At 44.1% G+C, this 24,142-nt stretch overlaps 1 protein-coding gene across 1 annotated transcript in view; it reads right to left on the reverse strand.

Annotated features, from left to right (window-relative positions):
• Positions 1–21,835, reverse strand: part of SEC63 (SEC63 homolog, protein translocation regulator) — an 87,101-nt gene extending 65,266 nt beyond the window's left edge. Inside the window, exons 1-3 of the mRNA XM_040350201.1 lie at positions 21,593–21,835; positions 10,047–10,146; positions 6,165–6,279 (exon numbers count right to left, since the gene is read on the reverse strand). Coding sequence (XP_040206135.1) covers positions 6,165–6,279; positions 10,047–10,146; positions 21,593–21,716 — 339 coding nt within the window. The 5' untranslated portion in view covers positions 21,717–21,835. The remainder of the gene's footprint in view (positions 1–6,164; positions 6,280–10,046; positions 10,147–21,592) is intronic.
• Between the last annotated feature and the right edge of the window lie 2,307 nt (positions 21,836–24,142).

Below are 24,142 nucleotides of genomic sequence, written 5' to 3' on the forward strand. Positions count from 1 at the left end.
CGATGGCGCAAGGTCCTGCTGTCAGAAAACAAATGTCCTGATGGGGCTGAATGAAAAAAAGAAACGACTCCTCTATGGCCAGCTTGAGCTACAAGCACAGACGCCATATTACACATTTTTAGTTACTCTCATTTACGCATTAGAGTTTCTGATGATGTAATAAATGTGTTTCCCACATATAGAAATCTTCAGGATTCATATAACAGGACAAAGTATATACCTCAGAGCTACAGGGAGAACAGGATGATGCCATCTATGGGAGTTTTTCTGCCAGGCTTTAGGAGGTACATAAATGGCCTTCAGTCATTGCAAGGGCATTACTTAAAGCGGGAGTTCACCCAATGATGTTTTTTTTTTCTCTTTTCCCCTTAGCTTCATGCTCGTTTTGTCTAGGGGAATCGGCTATTTGTTTTAAAATATGAGCCGTACTTACCGTTTTCGAGATGCATCTTCTCCGTCGCTTCCGGGTATGGGTCTTCGGGAGCGGGCGTTCCTTCTTGATTGACAGTCTTCCGAGAGGCTGCCGCCGGTTGCATCCATCACATCACTCGTAGCCGAAAGAAGCCGAACGTCGGTGCGGCTCTATACTGCGCCTGCGCACCGACGTTCGGCTTCTTTCGGAAAATCGTGACACGATGGATGCGACCGTCGGAAGCCTCTCGGAAGACTGTCAATCAAGAAGGAACGCCCAGTCCTGCAGCCCATACCCGGAAGCGGCGGAGAAGATGCATCTATCTCGTAAACGGTAAGTACTGCTCATATTTTAAAACAACTAGCCGATTCCCCTAGACAAAACGAGCATGAAGCTAAGGGGAAAATGTGTTCTCTATGGGTGAACCTCCGCTTTAACTTTGGTCAAAGCTGTTTGTTTTATCTACACGTACAGAGATTGGCGCAAAATTGGGTGGGACTTTACATGCATCATGTAGGGGATTTAAGAAATTCACAAATCAAGGAGATTTAAAAAATAAAATATCACAATTTTATTTAACATATATACATAGAAAAGGTCGGCCAACCTTTAAGATCCCTCAACCTGGATAACGCCACCTTGGATAAGTTATGCTGTAATGGTATTTTTAAACTTGTCTTTTGCGCCAATCTCTGTACATGCTTTCGGGTGGTATTCATGTAGAGTTGGAATCATCCCACATTTTCAACTACATTGTTTTATCTATAGGCACCCCCTTACCCACATAGGCAGTTCTTTGTGATAAAAGGTAAATCAAACCCTTTAAAGCAGGGGTCTCAAACTGGTGGCCCTCCAGCTGTTGCGAAACTACAAGTCCCATGAGGCATTGCAAGGCTGACAGTTACAAGCGTGACTCCCACAGGCAGAGACATGATGGGACTTGTAGTTTCGCAGCAGAAGGGCGGCCAGTTTGAGACCCCTGCTTTAAAGCTTCACAAAGGGCATAAAGCCCCTTAAAACAAGCAGAGCACAATCTATTTATGGAACAAACTGGATGCAATCTATATATAGAAGAATCAAAGTGCCCTTAACCTGCACAGGCAGTTTTTTGGTAAAGATGCACCAACCCTTTGAGCCCTTTCACACTGGTGCGTGTTTGCCGAGTTTTTGCCGCGTTATCGCGGTAAAAATAGTGCTATTAAAACGCTCCAAAAACGCCCCTCTCCATTGAAATTAAACGCTGTAAAAACGCGGTAAAATAGTGGAAAGTCGCGTTTATACAGCGATTTTACAGCGTTTTCAATTCATTTCAATGGAGAGGGGAGTTTTTGGAGCGTTTTATGAGCGTTTTAATAGCGCTATTTTTACCACGAAAATGCGGCAAAAACGCACCAGTGTGAAAGGGCTCTTAAAATAGCGGTAAAACACCGCTATTTTACAGCGTTTTCAATTCATTTCAATGGAGAGGGGCGTTTTTGGAGCGTTTTATGAGCGTTGTAATATCACTATTTTTACCGCAAAAACGCACCAGTGTGAAAGGGCTCTTAAGTGCGCCACAAACTCCTGATTAACCTCAACAGTTTTTTTTTAAAGCTTAGTTCAACCTCGGATGTGAAATAAATATCAAACCAAGGTGAAATGGTGAAGTAATTGTGTTTTCACAAGTTCAGTCACAAGATGAAATAACTGTAGTAAAGCAGACTGCTGATTTTGTTTTATATTTTCACACGACTCCTGGAGGCTTAAAGAGGAAGTAAACCGCCAGATTTTTTCTGACCTGCAAAGTAAAGGCATATTGTGCAAGTATGCATCGCATTCTAGCACATTATGTGAAACTTACCTGCAAACGAAGTCCTCCCCCGATGCAAGTTCACCGGTGGAGGATGCATCCATCTTCACCACAGGGCTCTCAAGGAACGGCACGGGGGGCCATTCCTTCAGAGCAATTGCACAGATTAATCGGCTGCATATACAGTAAATATCTCCAAAACGGCACACGATTAGGAGACATTTACAGTACCCTATATGTACAATTCATCTATGGAAGTTTAAAACCACTTTAAAAGAGAAGTACAGCCAAAGCTTGTTATGCTGAACATCTCCTGTGGATCACAGGAGTACAGTTCGTGGATTCTATTACCTTGTGTTTAAATAGTAAACCAAAGAACTATCAACCATGAATGATTAATACACATAAATCAAATTCAATGCATCATAATTCACATAAAGTCCATTCTCAAATCTTCTTAATAGTGAAGTAAAATTTCAGTGTGCTAAAGTGCCAAGTGCTGTAAACTCAAATGTGGTGACCGCAGGTGGTGGCGTCATTTCCGACCGGTGAGGCGCAGGTCGTTGTGGACTTCCAGTTCTGGTTTTTATTGCTTCTTTTTCCCCCCTATACCATGTGAGTGGATATGTTTTCAACTATTTGATTTTATAATAAAATAGAATTACGCTATGTGGATCTTTCTCTGTCATTTATTTACACCATGTACAAGCATCCCATTGCCCAATAACTAAGGAGTGACGGAGGACTACAAAGCTCAGCAAACCCAGGATATTTGCACAAGCGCATAAGATTCCTGTCATTGAGAGTCCATAGCAGCTGGTTAGTGAGTGGGGCACACAAGAGGTGAGAACAATTTGCACTGCATTTGAGTTTACAGCACTTGCCACTTTACTTCACCATCAAGATTTGAGATAATGTGCATTATGATGCATTGGATTTGATTTACTTGTTTAAATCATTCACAGTTAATTGATATTTATTGTTTTATATTTAGACACAAGGTAATAGAAATAATCCATACAGGGTACCGCTCTTCATATATATACACTTTAGCATTAAAAATACTAGGGATTGACCGATCGATGGGGTCGATATTCACTTTTTTTAAGTATCGGGCGAATACGTACCTGATATTACTTCAAGGGGTTTTACCGTGGTGATGCATGCATCACCCCGCTACCGCTCGGCTGTTATTACAAGCAGCGGGAGGGAATGTGTGTGTCCCACCCCCGTCCCACCGGGAGGCTCGAGCAACCAGACGGTACGTCAGCCGGCTGGCCGAAAACCCGAACAAAGCTGCTGCTTCTTTGGATCTAGTAACCCGGAAGTGATGTCATTACATCACTTCCTGGAAAAATGGCATCTTAAAAGGCACCAGTTTTTAAAAAGTGCAGAGGACTGCATATCCCTCCATAAAGAGTACCTGTCACTGCCTATTACTGTCACAAACAATGTTTACATTCCTTGTGACAGCAATAACAGTGATAAAAAAAATTGTGTAAATAATATTTAAATGTACACAATATCGGCCTGAGAGGTGGCCGAAATATCGGTATCGTATCAACACGTAAAAAATGATATTGGTCGATCCCTAAAAAATAGATATTGGGATCACGATATATCACCACAACAGACGACCAAAAGGACAAATGTTTGAACCCCAATGCGTCACCCAATCGTCATCAGGGGGTATGAGGATTTAGCAACAAAAATGTCTTCTTTATGCTTTACACCTTGCCATGACCATTGTGTCTCCAGCAGAGATTGGTGCTGCAAGTTATTTTCTCACCTTATATGGTTGATTGCTAAACATATACATGCTCTCTAGTCGTTGCTACATTTTTGCATTCTTTTTTCTCCTTTATAGACCTCCAGCTTTTTCACCTTTGGGCTTCTCATGCCATTTGCGTTCTATTATTTCAGAGGTTTCCACGCAGGCACAGGCTATCTCTACATTTTTCATATTGAGTATTATGCACCACAGGCAAAACGTAAATGTTCATTCTCATCTATGTAACTAATAGGATGACCTTCATGTCTTTATGATACACTTATGACTATTGTATTTATATTTAGACTTTAACAGTACACCCCCTGATGAAGATACTTGATGAATTAAAACATGTTGGGGTTCAAACATTTGTCCTTATGGGTGTCCGTTACGAATTATATATCATGATCCCAAAATGAATTTATATTCTTAATGTTGCTACATTAGTGGGTGTGGTTTTTAATGCATGCCCAAAAAACTTGTAATATATTTTGAACTTTTCATGTCGTGTGCCATCAAAGTCCCAACCAGTTGCCAGAAGTTTTTCTGACATGCATTAGGGATGGGGGCACTTTGCAGTCGCATCAGACTTATTTGACATGAAGTACTTTCTTTGCGCCAAACAAATATGACCTCATTAACGTGGGTGCATTCTTTTTCTGCACGGTATCAATGCAACTCACCACAAGGTCACAGAGAAAACTTTTTTTTTATACGCCCTGTTCACACTTTACCAAAGCCCTCGGGTGCCAAGCAGTGTGGTGTGGAAAAATGCATGCTGTATGTATTTGTAACAGACTGGTGAGGATGGAGAGGTGGCCAGGCTGTGTTTGACCACAGAAGATAACGGTGGGCTGTATCTTCATTGTGATGACAAAGGACATAAGCAGACCACGCTAGCATTGACTGACAGCCATGCGAGCATGGTCAGTTTACTCTAAGGAAAAGGGGCACAAGCAGAATCAATATAATAAAAAATGGATAGTGCCAATCCCTAAAAATCTTACTTAATGTGCAAACCTGCATAAAATGTATTCCACTACCAATTGTGCAAAATATACAAAACAATAACCGTCGCTCAATTCATATAAATTAAAGTGCAATGTGCTATACAATAAAATAAAACATCTTCACATAAATGAAAATAAAGTGCATCAATTTCATGCAGCAAAATGGTGAAATGGCAAGTCCCACAAGACATTTTATTAATGTGCTCAAAATAAACTCACCAGAGCGAGTTGCTGGTCAGGTTATAAACCAACTAATGCGCCTTTAACTCAATAACAATAACCACTCCACGTCTGCTGTCATCACTGAAGGTAATCAGACAGATGCTCCCATAAATGTCATAATTACATGAAGGAGTAAGATCAGAAAGAAAAGACTGCCATAGAGTAAAATCATCTAAAATCTTACTTAAAAAAAATAAAAATATAAATCCACTCACATTTTGAGGTGTGTCAACTGACACAGGTCTATACAGCTTGATCTAATAGCCCAATCACCTGTGCCCGGAGTTCCCAGCACGAATTTGGTGTGCATGGTGACAACAACGTCCTGGCTCTGCCATGATTGGGCTATTAGATCAAGCTGTATATACCCATGTCGATGGAGACACCTTGAGATGTGGGACTTGTCATTTCATAATTTTTTACTGTATAAAATAGATGGGTCTTTTGAATCTTGCACTTGTTACTTGATTTTTGCACTTTATTTGCATTTGTGTAGATTTTTCTGTGCTATTGTATAGCAGATTGCACTTTAATTGATATGAATTAAGCGGCATTTATTGTTTTGTATATTTTGCAAAATTGGTAGTGGAATACATTAATGCAGGTTTGCACATGAAGTACGGTTTTTAGGGATTAATGCCATCCATTTTTTATTATATTGTATATTTTGATGTGATCAAACATCAGGCAGCAACTTTTTTCCCCCTTTTTTTATTTTTTAGTCAAAAGTTTTGCACACAGAAGTATATTTAATTGTTTGAGATCCGAGGCGCAGTTTCATATCAATTCCCTTCACAAGCAAGATCAATCAGGTAGAACAAGAAATCGGCAGGGAGAAATGTATTAAATGACATTACAGATAACATTTAAACACATTAAAAAGGCAGCGCAATTATTTTTTATTTTGATTTACAAACACTTTAAACTTATTACTTTGTTTACCAAAAACTGGTTACTTACCGGATCCAAACCCAACACCTCATATGGGTTGTATTCTTGATATTCTTTATCTGTTTTTGAAACTTTGTAGGCAAGAAAAAGGAATATTGCCCATCCCAAAAGTAAAACGGTTTTCCTAGTAAATTGGACATAAAGAGAAACAAAATAAATACATTTACAAAAAAGTAAAACTGTTATACCAAGGTTTTATGAACTATTGCTCTATAAAAACATGTTATTGGATCTGTGGTTGGTTCTAACCGCAAAAATGCATTTATTGCTTTCAAACATGCCTCTCTACGGTAAATGCAAAGTTCATTTTGTTAAGATCAGATGGAGCTTAGGTGTTGTGTGTCAGTATAGATCATCTCCATTTCACAGTGGCCATGTATGTTTACCAGATATCCTAAAAAGGTTACCAATTAACCCTTTGTTGACATTAGCAAATCTGTGTTGCTTCCTGCAAATTTTTATATATATATATATATATATATATATATATATATATATATATATATATATATATATATATATATATATATATATATATACACACACACACACACACACACATACACACATACACAAGTGGAGTTGAGAAATGCCGCTTAGCAATGGTGTTCATCATTCAACTATGTGTCAGCAAATACTGACACATTCATTGTGACACAGCCACACTCAAAAAGAGGCATCTGCGAGCAATGACGGACACCTGATCATCACACCCAAATGACCCTGTTGAACACTGCCCTACTTTGGCAGTTATAACAACCTTCACTCTTTTGTTTTCCACAAGATTTGAGTGTGATGAAATGTGTTCACATTTAGCTAAAGGAGCATGTACTGATGTTGAAAGAGAAGACCTGGTTCCTGATCAGCATTACACTTTATACCAAAGGTCACGGCTCCAGGTAAGCCACTCAAGTTCCTCCTCCAAACTTTCAACCATGTCTTTATCATTGTGCCTTTGAGCCCAGTCCTGTTGGAATCAAAAATGGCCTTTCCCAAACTGTTTCCACTTGCTGGATGTGCAAAATTGTCGAACCCCTTTAAAATTTCCCGACACGCTGGTGTGGAGGCAAAAGAGTGGGCTTTGTCACCCACCCACGTGTGTTGGTGAGCAGACGTTTATGTGCTGAGAGCATGCTCGCTCTAAGGATAGGGACCAAGCAGTTGCACACGGCTCTTGGTCTGGGCTACAAATCAGTAGCCATAAGGACTGGCTTCCAATCATGCCACAGTGGCCACATGATGGCTGATCCTTCTGGCCCTCCCGAGCATTCCAATTAGTTAAAAGGGATGCCGGGGCAAGAGGGATAAACATCAATAATATTAGCAAAAGCCTTCACTACATTTGGTCGCCCAGGTGTCCACAAACTTTTGACCATATAGTGTAGAAGAAGTAACCACAGCACAATCAAAATATAAGAATGTTTTTTGGTTTTAGAGAGGGTTGAAATACCTGTCAGATTTATTTCTGTCTGTGTCCCTATTAGGAAAATTCCCCATATGTCCCGTTTACCACATTATGGGTTGTCAACAGAACAGGAATACGGGATAAACTTCCAGGGGGGGGGGGGGGCGCTTGTTCTGGTCAACCTGGTGACAAGCAGTGTTTTCTTTTCACTTCCCGTTTTGGCTATGGGACTGGAAGTAAAGGGAGATCTCCACAATGGGTCACAGGTTGCAAAAAATACAACAACGGATTAGGGCCAAAACAACTAATCGATTAAATCGACAACTAATCGATTATGATAATAGTTGTCAACTATTTTCATAATTTATTAATCGGTCAGCCGATTAGTTGGCCTGCATACAGAATGCATTATTTGTTTACAGGAAATACAGTGCAGCACTCATACAGCTCAGTACACCCTCCATACATGTCAGCAAGCGCCTGAGAACTTGTGAATGTGTGAAAAGCAATGCTTCATGGGACATGTAGTCCTGGGCAGGAAGTGAGTAGTTCTAAAGGCAGAAGTTTATTTTTTTACCTTGCTATAGCAGCACTCTATATTATACTTTGCAGCTTGCTCTAGGGGCACTATGAAGGCAGGAGGAGCTGGAAGTGGCGGTGGGGGACCCCAGAAGAGGAGAATTAGGGCTGCTCTGTGCAAAACCATTCCACAGAGCAGGTATAACATGCTTGTTTAAAAAATAAAAAGCACTTTAAAAAGACTGTGTGCAGCATCTGAACACAGAGACGGTGGAGGCTGATAGACTGGAAGTAATAAAAGACATTACAATTATATTTTAAGTAAACGTTTACCAGTATTGTGCATTATATTTAAAATGATCATATCCATAAAAAACTTTAATATAAAAGATTTCCATCTCCCTTCATGTCCGAGTTAAAATGCCCATATATCCTACTTCTGGGTGTGTGCGCATTTGAAAAATCGAACAAATGTTTTTTAAGGAAGACATTGTTTTGTATAACCAGAATAAGTGAAAGCAGGCGTAGGGAGCTTTTTATTAAGCCACCTGCCTATGACAAGGGAGTTCGTCATACATAATATATTACAGTTGTCTGAAAATCACCAAAACTGTCTTTTTATTTTTTATTAAAAAAAAAAAAAATGATCTCCGAGTCTGATATTTACCAAATTCAACTTCTAATAGTATATCTCTTCTGTCTGTTTGTTATTCTTAGAATAAATTTGAGATTTTGCTCCCTAACCATATATCTGGATATTTAGATTTACCACTAGAAATTTAAAAATTGCCTTTTATTTTAAACTTTAAATATTAACTAATTTATACACCACACTTTCTTTTAAGGTTATATCCGAATAATCAATTAATTGAAACAATAAATCTGTTAATCGATTATGAAAATAATAGTTGCGGCAGTGTAACAGATAACCCTCCTTACAAAAAAATAAAAAACATTTTTTTAGTTCTACTTTAAATGAACAGGTGCAGCATACAATGACATCGTACTTTATAGTATTTTGCCATTAGCTGTATTGTACCAAGAATGACAATTACTGTTACCATACTTGCAAAAGGCATGAACTTAGAAGAACACCTGCTGACATTTTTCCATTAGGTGTTTTAATATATGTACAAAATAAAAAAATAAAAAAAGGGGGGGGGTTATAACTGGGTCCCTCTACTGAAGATATAATTTCTTTGTTAAGTGAAGCCTGGTGGGTTGAAAAAGCCTCCACCTGTTTTGAGTTCTATTTAATGGTAAGATCTCCCTGCCATGATCCCTTGCACCGTTTCTATTTCTTGCTTTTTAAAGTGGTTGTAAACCCTTACAGACCACTTTGACCTACAGGTAAGCCTATATTTAGCATTACCTGTAGGTGCAGCAAATATCTCCTTAACCTGCACGGTTAAGGAGATATTTGCAAGAAAGCCAGCGCTTATGTCTTTACGGCAGACAACGGCGCGCAGGCGCGTGCTGCTACTAACGGCGATCATGCCGTTAGTGGCGGCTCCCACGCGAATGACGTCATCGCTGCTCCAGCACTGTGACTGGCCGGAGCAGCGATACCCAGAAGTCACTCCGGGTATCACGGCAGCGACGGAGGAGGTGTCTGAGGACTGCTGCGAGGGCTTTGTTCTCAGGTAAGCAATTCATAATGAGCTAGTATGCTATGCATACTAGCTCATTATGCCTTTGTCTTGCAGGGTTTTTTTTTTTTGTTTTAAAGAGAGTTCCTCTTTAAATGTACCCGACCACCGTTGGATGTTTTAGCAACTACTGGAAAAAAAAAAATCAAACAGGGATAGAGGGACCCCTCATATTGGCCTCAGCAGGTCTGTGGGATATACTGATGTATAAGAAACCAACATGAGGTTTACCTCTCCTGCATCAATTAAAAAAACACACACACACACACACACACACACACACACACACACACACTTATAACTGAATAAAGTACTTACTTTATTGTGGGGACTATATTTTGCTGTGGCTTGATGGACTTCAGCTGGTACCATACACAACTTCGATATACATGGCGTATGTTTTTCAGCCTTACTTGTTCTAAAGATAAAAAGAAAAAAAAGAAACTTAGATTTGTGGGTTTCCACTTGCACATCACTGCGAAATGTTAGAATGAATTATCAAAATAAAAAAACAAACCATGATTTGGTTGAAAATTGTAGTGCCTAGCTTTAAGTGGGTTACATATTGGTTCAAACTAGAAATCCACAATCTTGGAATTCTTAAAACAGAGCTTGTCTTATGTAAATCTTTTTGACGGTTTTAGCCAAAGACGTGTTTTTGGTTATTTATTTTCTTTGGCTATTTGTCTTTATTAAACTCCAGGAAGATATAAAAAAACTAAATTAATGCAGCTCTGCATTTATGACTACATCATTAGGCAGTGTTAAGTACCTAAATCTGACTTGGTATCAGCCTCTTGCAGCCCCTATACCGCCAGCCTTAGCGATCCATGCAGATGGAGCTGCTGGCTTTTCATTTTTTCAGAAACAACTGCAGCAGAGTAGAAAATTTATATTTTTGACTAATTAGGGAAATATGTTTCTTGGAGTGCTGTACAGGACATGGAATCTTTAGCCTTTTCTTTACCATGGGTTATATGTGGCTACGTTTAAGTGATTGGACACAGACAAAAACAAAAAACACACGTACAGAAGGCTGTGGGGTACATTCCTTTTATAATCCCTCACACTCCCAGCTAGCCTTAGTTTTGCAGCAAGCAAAAGGGAGATCATAAGAAAACAGATGACCATGCCAATTTTTTGCGATATGGCGTTACTTTACCCAACAATTGGGCGGCGCTGTACCAGAATAAACGCATTCTTACAAAAAAAAAAAAAAAAAATCAACATTTTTAAAATACATTTATAAATTTTGTGTTGGGCTGCATTCATAGCCATCGTGGGCAGGGTCTTTATTACAGAAGAGAAAACCAATGTCTTCTGTAATAAAGTACACTTGCCTGCCAATCAAAATAGCTGAAGACCAACAGGAACAGTTGGAAAGTACAAAAAGGGAATCCAATTGCCTGAGAGAGTCAGTGGCTAAGAGGTAGACTCTCATAGTGCGCACCATGTCAAGACAATGGAGAGAAGTTTCTTTGGGATGTTTTGGAGCAGGAGGAAGGACAATATCCTGTTCCTTGGGGATTAATGAGGCTTGAGGCCCCAAAACCACCTTGTCCTTGTGCTATATTAAAGTGGTTGTAAAGGCTCAAGGTTTTTTTTAAATCTATGCATTCTATATACCGTATGTAAAACAAAAAAAAAAAAACTGTGCAGCAGCCCCCCATTATACTTAACTAAGCCTTATCTCAATTCAGCGATGTGCACGAGAGCAGCGTCTCTGTGTCTCTTCCTTCTCATTGGCTACCAAGAATCACAACCAGTGAACAAATGGAGAGATTCGGGGGGGCTTGAATAGACACAGAGCAGCGTCCTGCTCGGCTGCCCCCATAGCAATCAGCTTGCTATCTGAGGCACTCAGCAAGAGAAAGGGACCAGAAGCACCCGTGGGGGACCCGAGAAGGGGAAGATCAGGGCTGCTCTGTGCAAAACCACTGCGCAAACTGGCAAGTAAATATTACATGTTTGTTATACAAAAAAGAAAAAAAAATATGCTTTAATGGCACTTCACATATGGGGTTACCTAGCTGCAGTGCCCCCAGGAGGGATAGATTCAGCGTCCAGCCCTGCAACTAGACAGGTCTAAATACTGGACAGAGTGGCACCATGTTAAGGGTCTTGTGTGTAACATAGTATGGTGGAGAAAAAAAAAAATCAACCAATTAAAAGGGATTATTTTTATTTTTTTTAATATATATATATTTTATAAAAATAAAACAGCAAAGCATGTTCAAAGTGTTCAGGGACAAAAGTCTGTCCCAGGATGGGAGATAGAAGGGGTCAGCTTGTGACCCACGTTAAAAATTCTGCCCATAAAAATCAGAGGGTACTAAGGGCACAGAGACAGCCTGAGCCATCCTACTCCGTACCCTTACGTGTCAAATCTGCCACATGCAAGTGTTTACCTCACAATCCCATGCTGGTGTGGAGAGAGAACTTCCACTTCTGCAGTCAAAATAAAACCTACTTTTTTTTTTTGCTTAAAGCGGTAGTTCACCCCCCCCCCCCCCCCGACACGATTTTACCATCGAGACAGGCATTGTAGCGCGAGCTACAGTATGCCTATCCCGATTTTTTTAACCCCGGACTCACCTTGTAATCGGAGATCGTATTTTTCGGCTCCCGCGGGGAATGGGCGTGCCTATGGAGAGGGAGGATGATTGACGGCCGGCCCTGGCACGTCACTCTCCCCGAAGACAGCCGGAGTAGGTCTCGGCTCTTCACGGCGCCTGCGCACAGGCTATGCGCACGCGTCGTGAAGACCAAGCCTATTTCGGCTATTTTCGGAGAAGCGTGACGCGCCAGAGCCGGCCGTCAATCATCCTCAGTCTCCATAGGCACGCCCATTCCCCGGTATCTTCGATCTACGCGTACAAGGTGAGTACGGGGGTAAAAAATTCGGGACAGGCATACTGTAGCTCGCGCTACAATGCCTGATTTTATGGTAAAAGAAAAAAAAATTTTTTTTTTTCGTCGATAGGGTGAACCCCCGCTTTAAAGCGGTTCTCCACCCTAAAGTGGAGTCCCGCTGATCGGAACCCGCCCCCCCCCCCCCCCCGGTGTCACATTTGACACCATTCAGGGGGGAGGGGGGGTGCAGATACCTGTCTAAAGACAGGTATTTGCACCCACTTCCGGCCTCACGCTACGGGCGAAAGACGGGTTTTTCTGACTTCCCGTCTGTCGCCCGTTGTGTGCTGGGAACACTCGGCTCCCAGCACACAGCGTGTGAGCCAATCGGCGGGCGCAGCGCGACTCGCGCATGCGCCGTAGGGAACCGGGCAGTGAAGCCGCAGCGCTTCACTTCCTGGTTCCCTCAGCGTGGATGGCGGGGGGAGCAGCAGAGAGACGAGCGATCGCTCGTGCTCTGCTGCGATCAGCGCTGGACTCCAGGACAGGTAAGTGTCCTAATATTAAAAGTCAGCAGCTGCAGTATTTGTAGCTGCTGGCTTTTAATATTTTTTCCCCATGGCACATCCGCTTTAACAATCCTGACATCCTCACTCTGCTTTGTGATATTTAGGAGGAGGCTTAACGCCCAATTTAATGAATTTGTTAATTTGGTTACCGCCACTGATTTCAAAATTACTTTTCCTTAAAATGGTAAATTTTCTCAGATTAACCACTTCAGCTCTGGAAAGGTTTACCCCTCTTCATGACCAGGCCATTTTTTGCGATATAGCAATACGTTATTTTAACTGGCAATTGTGCGGTCGTACATGTGGGTAAGCATGTGACAGCACTAGCGCTTGGCGACTGGCCCAGTGCTTTCATAGGAGGCTGGAGAAACTCCCTAAAGAATCAACTTCAGCACCTTTTTTTTTTAACCACTTAAGCCCCGGACCAATATGCTGCTAAATGCCCAGAGGCGTTTTTACAATTCGGCACTGCGTCGCTTTAACAGACAATTGCGCGGTCGTGCGACGTGGCTCCCAAACAAAATGTGCGTCCTTTTCTTCCCACAAATAGAGCTTTTTTTTTATGGTATTTGATTTCCTCTGCGATTTTTATTTTTTGCACTATAAACAAAAATAGAGCGACATTTTTGAAAAAAAATAAATATTTTTTCATTTTTGTTATAAGAAAAATTGAATAAACTAAATTTTAGTCAAACATTTAGGCCAAAATGTATTTAGCCACATGTCTTTAGTAAAAAAAAATCCCAATAAAAAAAAAAAAATTAGCTTCCTAGCGGCAACAGTGACACTAATACAGCGATCAGAAAAATGATCGCTTAGTGACACTGGCAATAGGGAGTGAAAGGGTTAACTAGGGCGGTGATCAAGGGGTTAAAACTTTATTAGGGGGGGTACGGGGCAGTCCTGGACCTAACACTAACTGGCTGTCACACTAAATGCAGTAATCAGTACATATATGATCACTGCATTCAGTGACAGTGTGACAGGGGGGGGGGGGGGGGGGGGGTGATCAGAAGGGGTTAAATGTGCCTGCGTGTTTGGTGTCAGTGTAATGTTAGGTGCGACTCTTCTCTCATCTTGGCGGTTTGAAAATACCGCCGAGATGAGAGCTGCATCACTTCCTCTGCCTATGTTTACATTTTACAGGCAGAGATAGTGACACGGCGGCGGCTCACGGGATTGGCTGGAAGCGATCACGAGGGGGCAGACGGAAAAGAACAGCCGCCCCCACGAGTCGGATCGCTCGGTAAGGTAAGCCGCCCGCAGCGGAGGGGGTCCCGATTGGACCCTTGACCCGCTAGAAGGCAAGGACGTATATATACGCCCTTCTGCCTGTCCGTGCCATTTTGCGGACGTAAATAGTCGTGCGGCGGGCGTTAATCGGTTAAAGAACCAAAAAAATAAAAAATCAATTCCGATATTTTCAACGTGTGTAAAGGGCCTTAGCGCTTACTTACTAGTTCTGATTTGCAGCACTGTCCTGGTTTGAACCCTAGGTAGGACACTATCTGCAGAGAGTGTGCATGTTCTCCCTGTGCTTGCATAGGGTTTCCTGCGGGTACTCTGGTTTCCTCCCACACTCAAATAGCATGCTGGTAGGCCACTGGCTCCATACTAAATTATCCTTATTATGTGCGATGGGGATCTTAAAGTGGATGTAAACCCAATTCATGAAATTTGAGCTGGGCACATATCTGCAGTGTTTTCTTATCTCTCTTCAATGAGCGAAGTCCCCTAGCTCTCTCCTGAACTGTTCCTGTTATCAGCCTGATAACTCCTGACAAATTCTCTTTAGACAAAAGCAGCCTGAATCTTCAGTCCGGGGAGGCTGCCAAAATAGATTAGCAAGAAGCAGGTCATATTATGAACGCCCGAGTTACGAACTGTCTAAAATGTCAGCCACTTGTGCACCAAGCCGGTCCTGGATACCTCCGAGCGCCTCCGGACACATCCCACACTGCAGTACTAAATGGACAGAAGAGCCCCAGATAACATAACAAGCATCCATGCACAGGTGTTGTGACTTACAAACATACAGTCCTTATTGTGTTAGTAACTTGGGGACTGCCTGTACAAAGTCAGTCTTCAAGTAATTCTGATATTTTTATAGGTGTTCCAAAATGTGTCATATGAGCAGTTCCCTTTATGTTCCATTTCTTAATGACATACATTTCTGGCAAATGGATATTGCAAGTAGGAAGCAGATATCTTTTTATAGCCATCCTCTGCCTAGTAAGAGTCAATTATCTCAATTTGTAGATGTTTATTAAGTGCATTCATCAAGATCCAAAACGGTCTTAATCTGACTTAAAAGCAAACCTGTTCAGATTAAGGCTTTGTGTACCTATTATGGCCGCCGACAGCGTTTTTTGGCCTGTGGTGGTCAAAACGGTCCTGTCCTGAACAAGATTCTTCCAAGTTCAGGAGAGGGAGGTTAAACCACCCCTAACCGCTGCAGCTCCCAAAACCTGTTTACATTGACACAGGCTTTTAGGGAGTGTAGTTTACGCGCGTTCGCTAAAAGTGTCAAAAGCTGTAGTAAATCTAAAGCCTAAAAAGTGAACCAGGAGGTTTGCGATGTAGGTCTTTCGCTGAGCAAGTCGAGAAAACATGCAATACAACCAGGGGTGTCCTAACTTCTTCATAATACTATGAAATACATTAAAATATTTTTGTGATTCCAGCAGCAGCAAAAAAAGCAGAGACAGTACAAGGAACAGGAAATACAGTACAAAAGTTTTATAGTGAGCTAAATAAAAAAAAAAAAAGGAGAAGTATAGTCAAAGCTATTCTTGCTATACTTCTGTAGGTCACATGAGTGCAGTTCATTCTAAAGCCTGCTGTCGGCTGACGTCACAGGGCCAGTCCAGGCTCTGAGAAGATCTTGACCATATGGTCGGGATCCACCCAGATGCCTGGACCAGCATCTGGCTCAGCCTTTCAGCAATCCGCTGAGAGCCTGAGCCAGCCACATACTGCCCACTCCAGGAGGGGCAAAGCAGAGAGCCGGTGACTGACAGTGACTACTCTCTGCTCAGGGTGAAGGGGAAAGCCGAGTAATCAGCAGTGTTTGATCACTCAGTTCTCACTGCAGAGCTGGCTGAATAATGTGAATTACTGAATGAAGTTTGTTAAATTCACAAATCTTATAAAAGGTTTGTTCTAGAAATCTTGTTTCCATCCCATGGCCATCTTGCTACAGAGCCGAATGCCGGTGACTTGTCCTCAATGTTCCCCTATGGGGGAAGTTCCTCCACTGACTGCGCAGGCGCAAACTTCCCGACGGAAATCCCCGAACCTCGCCCGGCATCCAGGCTCATTCTTTAACATCCCCGTGGATTGGAGGATGTTAAAAAAAGACCACTTACCTCAAAATCCACGTCGCCCTGGATGCCGGCCGCCGTTCGGGGATTTCCGTCAGCAAGTTTGCACCTGCGCAGTGCTTGAAGGAACTTTCCCGATGGCTGGAACCATCTCAGCGCATCAGTTCGCGCATGCGCTGGAACTTCCATGATACCTGGAACCAGCACGTCAGATCACCGGCATACGTGTTTGACGTGTGCATTTAAGTTGGCACGTGTGGCAGTGCGCCGCTCTGTAAGTGTAATACTATCTTTTATATATTAAAACCTTTAAAAAAGGAGAGCATTCGATCTTGTTTGCTTCCCTTTCCATATACATCTGGTCTTCCTGGGTGTCTTAGGACCCGTGTATCCCACTGCGAGGAGAAAGGACTTGCCAAGTGTCTGCCAGAACCATTATCCCTGAGGGGAATACAGCTTGCTTTGACCTTTCTGGGAACGCAGGAATCATGACCGTGAGGTGAGTAACCAACTTATATGGTGGTGGAGATAGAGAAATTTTATTTGGATAACTTTGGCACAGTGCCAATTGCACTATTTATTGATTGAACTTTAAAGTTTTTAAATTGTACACAATTTTGGAATGTGAACAAATTTTTTGTTGTACAAAATGTATAATTTGAGTTTATTAGAATTGTCAATTTTTTTTAAGTATAGTTTTTAGTATATGGTAGATTTTGGTTGTGCTACACTACTTTTTTATTTATTTGCACACACCAATCCCCTAGTGCGCATTAGCACCATCGCTCTGTGTATCAGAAGGGAGATGGGAAAGATCTCCCCGTTTCCGGCTCTGCCATAAGAGAAGTGCTTATGCGCTTCTTTCACTGTGCTGGCCGGGAGATCAATGTGCCAGGGATCTATATACACACACACACACACACACGTGTGTGTGTGTGTTTGAGCTTTGGGGTGCACAATCTAATGCAATATGCAGCGCACACCTATGATGTCCACATTAGACTGGAGAATAGTCAAGATAGACCCCAGGACATACTGTCAGGATGCAACATACAAGCTTCACGTCAGGCAATAAATGCTTTCCATATGGAATGCTACACCTTCCTGCAGGCTGACTTTCTAGCATTGAGGAGGGTAGAAATTACAGATCAAAAACACCCCTATTCCTTAGGACTTGGGCTTCAACAGTCATTCTGTCAAAATAAGCAATCATAAAGCAGGATGAAGAATAGAGTGCATAGATAAAGGGAAAACTGATCCCAAGGAGTCAGCAGGGCATCCATTTCAAAATGCCAAAGAATCCCTGGTTCAGGACACAAACCTTTTCAGTCTGTTAAAACTGGAGACCAAGAGATTCACATTTGGCGTCCCCCAGTAGCAGAGAATTCTCTGCGAAAGGCCCATTATCCCCAGTTCAGCGGCTGTCTGCTGAGAAAGTTCACCTGTCGTTTTCCACAGCACTACTGTCTGCTGGTCATTTGACATTGGCTTCTGAGCTCCCCGAGAAGCAGGTTCTTAACCTCAGAACCAATACCTTGGTAAACACTCTAGAGGCCATGGAAAGGCCAAAAGGTAAAGCCTCAAACTGGAAGTAGCAATCCTCCACTGCCCACACTTAGCCATTGGATCTTCATGTGGACAGACATGGTCCTCGCCCTCGAAAGCTGTATATGGAATCATTCAAAGCTCCCAAAAAAATCTTCCAGGCGCTGCCAAACAGAAAATCCTCAGAGTCTGATTCTCTGGGATAGGGCATAGGTTTCGTCCAGACACTAAGGGCTTGGCTAACTCGCCCATCGGAATTCCCAGCCGTTGTCAAGCACTCCTTGCTCTCCCCAAAAGCCGCTGCAAGATCATGTGACCAGAGCGGATTTCGTATCCACATTTTTTTTTTACACAGGTTAGGTAGCAAAGGTAGCAGGAGAAAAAATGTTTACATATAGTTAAAGTGGTTGTAAAGACACTTTTAAAGTCTCTCCAATTCCCTCTGTTAGATAATGCCATGTTCCCCCCAGTCCGTGACTTAAAAAATAAATAAAAAAAAGAGCTGCTATGTACCTTTTTTCTGGCTCTCTCCTACTCACAGCTATAGTGGGAGGGGCCAAGAACTCCCACTGACGGGCACTGAGAGGGGCGATCACATTAGCGGTAAACAGCGCTATGGAATAAGGTGAAAAAAAAAAAAAAGAGAGAAAGAACACACACTGGGGAACATAGCATTATCTAACAGAAGGGATTGGGAAGACTTTACACGGTTATTCTATCATCATGAGTGGAGGATCGGGGAGCTGACAGGCAGGGAGAGGACGGGGGAGAGAGGACAGAGGAGAGCTGCGGATTATGGAGGCACGTAAACCGACCACGGCATCAGGGCTCAGCAGCCATGATAAACTGTGGTCAGTTTACAGAGGGGAGGTCAGAGCCAGGCAGGATCAGCCAGGTATTTCAGGTGTTACAGGGGGCCAAAATATCACTGTGCTGTATAACATGCTTTAAAGGAACAGGATCAATTTTATTTATTTTTTAAGGGTTACAAACACCATGGCCCGGATTCATACACATCGGCGCATAGTTATGCCGGCGTAGCGTATCTTTTTTAGGCTACGCCAGCCCCCACTCGCTGTTAAAGATACGCTGGGTTTCCTCTGCGTAAGCCAGCGTAGGAGGTAGCGGGCGTAAACCATGCTAATGAGGCGTGACCCCATGCAAATGATGGGCCAAGCATCATAGAAGTACTTAAAACGAACGGCGCATGCGCCGTCTCATGCACGTATACCAGTGCGCATGCTCAGAATCACATCGAAACTACTCCCTAAGATACGACGGATCACTGCCTGCAACATGAGCGTAACCTACGCCCAGCCCTATTCACGTACTACTACGTTAACTACGACGGCTGTTCCCTGGTCCAAACCTTTGCATGAGTTGCGCCTCATAGATGGGGAATAACTATACGCCGGACGTAAGCCTTACACAAACCGCGTATATTATGCACCGGGCGCAACTACGTTCGTAAATCGACGTATCTCCCTCATTTTCAATGAGGCGGCCAGAGTAAATATGCGCCCACGATACGCCGGCGTAGGAAAGTTACGTTGGTCGGATGATGCCTATTTTCAGGCGTATCTAGTTCTGTGGGCACGGCGCACAGATACGACGGTGCATAGTTACACTTACGCGGCGTATCTCGAGATACGTCGGCGTAAGTGCATTGTGAATCCGGGCCCAAGTGTTCGGCTGGAATTACACTTTAAGTAGGAAATAGCCTAGTCATCAGTAAGAGAACCTCATACCTTGTAGATTTTTTTCCTCCATGGAGTACTGGTGAGCAAAATGCTTTGGTGGTGAAAACACCTTCTTTGGGTGAGTCCAATTGGCATACATTACCCACTGTGTATCCGGAGAGGAAGGGGCAGCCACACAAACCCACCTTTATAACATGTAGGAGATAGCCTAGTTATCAGTCGGTGAACCTCATACATTGTAGATTTTTTTTTCCTCCATGGAGTACTGGTGAGCAAAATGCTTCGGTGGTGAAAACACCTTCTTTGGGTGAGTCCAATTGGCATACATTACCCGTGTATCCAGAGAGGAAGGGGCATCCACACCGACCCACCGTGTATCCAGAGAGGAAGGGCCCGCCAAACCGACCCTCTCCGGATACATGGCAGAAGGGGCCGCCGTCCCAACCCACTGCGTATCCTGGCGAGGAATGGGCCGCCTAACCGACCCGCCGCGTATCCTGGAGAGGAAGGGGCCGCCTAACCGACCCGCCGCGTATCCTGGAGAGGAAGGGGCCGCCTAACCGACCCGCCGCGTATCCTGGAGAGGAAGGGGCCGCCTAACCGACCCGCCGCGTATCCTGGAGAGGAAGGGGCCGCCTAACCGACCCGCCGCGTATCCTGGAGAGGAAGGGGCCGCCTAACCGACCCGCCGCGTATCCTGGAGAGGAAGGGGCCGCCTAACCGACCCGCCGCGTATCCTGGAGAGGAAGGGGCCGCCTAACCGACCCGCCGCGTATCCTGGAGAGGAAGGGGCCGCCTAACCGACCCGCCGCGTATCCTGGAGAGGAAGGGGCCGCCTAACCGACCCGCCGCGTATCCTGGAGAGGAAGGGGCCGCCTAACCGACCCGCCGCGTATCCTGGAGAGGAAGGGGCCGCCTAACCGACCCGCCACGTATCCTGGAGAGGAAGGGGCCTCCTAACCGACCCGCCACGTTTCCTGGAGAGGAAGGGGCTGCCTAACCGACCCGCCGCGTATCCTGGAGAGGAAGGGGCCGCCTAACCGACCCGCCGCGTTTCCTGGAGAGGAAGGGGCCGCCTAACCTATCCGCCGCGTATCCTGGAGAGGAAGGGGCCGCCGAACCGGCCCATCGTGTATCCCGGAGGGGCCGCCGAACCAGCCCGCCGTGTATCCTGCAGAGGAAGGGGCAGCCACACCAACCCACCTGTATAACATGTAAGAGATAGCCTAGTTATCAGTCGGAGAACCTCATACCTTGTAGATTTTTTTTTTCCTCCATGGAGTACTGGTGAGCAAAATGCTTCGGTGGTGAAAACACCTTCTTTGGGTGAGTCCAATTGGCATACATTACCCGCCGTGTATCCGGGGAGGAAGGGGCAACTACAGCGACCCGCCGTGTATCCGGGGAGGAAGGGGCAACTACAGCGACCCGCCGTGTATCCGGGGAGGAAGGGGCAGCTACACCGACCCGCCGTGTAACCGGGGGAAGGGGCAACTACATTGATGACGTGCTGATGATCTACATGCATGATGTGCCGATGAACTCCAACCTGCTTTGTGGGGCACAATCTCCTATCTGCAATCTGTGACACACTGATCTGAGATGTCAGGAACACTGGTGATCTGCCTCCTATAATCTATACCAGGCTGATGTGAGATGTGGACACTGGGGAACACATGGGTACTTGTCTCCGGGTATCACTGACAGGAAATGCCCTGACACACCACAAATGATTTCCATTCTCTCAGTCACAGCCGACAATATGTCCCATATGTAAAGCCCCAGCCATGTCTGCATCATGCTCAGAGCCACCTCAGAGAATCCTGACAGTATTATTACGTACAGGACCCCTTCCATCCCCCCTCAGCACTCACCCGAGTTCTGGTCCCGGGGCCACAGGTAATATGTGGCCGGGATGACAATCAGCCCCACGAAGGATGTCAGGAAGTAGAGGAACGTGTTGCCACTGTCGTCATACTGGAACTGCTGTCCGGCCATGGCTGCCTCTACTCCTCCTCGCCGGGAGAATCACCGGGAACCCGGACCTCAGAGAAACCACACCACCAACACACCGATGGCCGTCACCCGGCGTAGGCCCCGCCCACCACCTCCTCTGTGTCACGCCCCCACTTTACGTTCCAGCATTGAAGCCTCGCGACAAAGCGTATTGGAGACGTGTTATTTTGTTCAAAAAAACTTTATTTACAAATGACACAACGTGACGTGTGGGAGAATTGAATAATAAACTTTACTTAAAAAGAGGCATGTACTTGTCGTTGTCATGACAGGATGGTAATCAGTGGACTGTGATCATCTTTTTAGCCATCTTTTTTTTTTAGCTTTGTATGGATCGGGAAAAGCAACGCGAATGCCAAACAAGGGAAAAACATACATGCAGGTTTACTAATGTTTTATTGTTTCTCTTTTGTATTTCTCCTGGTACAGAAAAAGACATATTGACCTGCCATAAATACAATCAGCTCTTAAAGTGACACCAGACTCTAGTTTAAAAAATCTATTTCAAGTACTATTCTTAAAGCAGAACTTAAAGCGGTCGTTCTCCACTCATGCCATAATCCTGCTATCGTTTTACTATGGGCGATTTTGCATCCGTCTGCCCGGAAGCGATACAATGTGGCTGTTTGGCAGAAAATCGAGTGAGGGCAAGATGGCTCCACTCACCTCTATGCTCTTGGAGGATCAGAGTGACCTCTGACCTCACTTCCGGTTCTCAGGTCAAAACCTTTTTTTTTTTTTATCAAAATGAAATAAAATAAAATTATTTCGCCTTTAAAACGGAGTTCCACCCAAAATTGGAACTTCCGCTTATCCCACTCCTCACCCCCTTACATGCCACATTTGGCATGTCATTTTTTTGGGGGGTGGGTGGGGGCTTCAGGATGAGTGGGACTTCCTGTCCCACTTCCTCCTTCCGCCGAGAGGCTGGTTAGGCAATTAAGCTTAATCGCCTACAGCAACCCCTCCCTGTAGGCGATCGCCTAGGACACGTCACAGGTCCTAGGCGATCTCCTGTCCAATCAGACGGCGCAGCGCCGTGCGCATGCGCAGTGCTGCTTGCACTTGCGCAGTGGGTGCCCGGCCGTGAAGCCGAAAGCTGTCACGGCCGGGTGCCCACAGTTGAAATGAAGACGCCGGGAGGGGGGGAGAGGAGCGGAGCCCCGGCCGGCGCGTCGCTGGAACGCTGGAGCAGGTAAGTGTATGTTTATTAAAAGCCAGCAGCTACACTTTTTGTAGCTGCTGACTTTTAATAAACATAAAAATTGCCTGGAACACCCCTTTAATCACTTGAATACAGGGCTTTTATACCCACCTCCATACCGGGCCTATTCTGGCACTTCTCTTCTACACGTACAAATCATCATTCTTTTGCTAGAAAATTACTCAGAACCCCCAAACATTATATATGTTTTTTTTAGCAGACACCCTAGGGAATAAAATGGCGGTCATTGCGACTTTTTATCTTGCACGGTATTTGCGCAATAATTTTTTAAACGCCTTTTAAAAATAAAAAAATGGTTTCATGAATTAAAAAATAACAAAACAGTAAAGTTAGCCCAATTTTTTTGTAAAATATGAGAGATGATGTTACGCCGAGTAAATAGATACCTAACATGTCATGCTTTAAAATTGCGCACACTCATGGAATAGTGCCAAACTTTGTTACTTAAAAATCTCCATAGGCGACACTTTGAAAATGTTTACAGGTTACCAGTTTAGCGTTACAGAGAAGGTCTAGTGCTAGAATTGTTGCTCTCGCTCTAACGCATGCGGCGATACCTCAAATGCTCAAATGTGTGATTTGAACGACGTTTACATACGTGGGCGGTACTTACAAGTGCGTTCGCTTCTGCGCCCGAGCTACCGGGGACAGGGGCATTTTAATTTTATTTTTAATTTTTTTTACTTTTTTGTTACATTTTTTTTTTACACTTTTGTCACATTTTTATTTTTTTCGCTTGTATTCCTATTACAAGGAGGTCCTCTTTAAGGAGAGATGCGGGGTCAATAAGACCCCACATCTCTCCTCCAGGCTGGAAAGCATGAGATTGTGAAAAAAATTTCACAGATCTAATGCTTACTAGCCGCAATTGCGGCTTTGTTTACTTACGGGTACCCGGGCGTGACGTCATCACATCGCGCCCGGGCCTCCGACAGTCATAGAGATGACTGGTGACCATCTGGTCGCCAGTCATCTCTATGCTTCCTTTCCGGCGCACGGCGATACTTTCTCCGGGCCCCCGATGGCACAGGGGAGCCCGGAGAAGCACCGGATGGCGGCGGGAGGGGGGATGTCCCCTCCCGCCGCCTATAAGAACGATCAAGGGCTGGAACCGCCGCTATGATCATTTTTATGGCGCGCAGGATCGCCGCCGGAACAAAATGATATCTGAATGATGCCTCTA

Source organism: Rana temporaria, chromosome 4, assembly GCF_905171775.1.
Source record: "Rana temporaria chromosome 4, aRanTem1.1, whole genome shotgun sequence".
Lineage (NCBI taxonomy): Eukaryota > Metazoa > Chordata > Amphibia > Anura > Ranidae > Rana > Rana temporaria.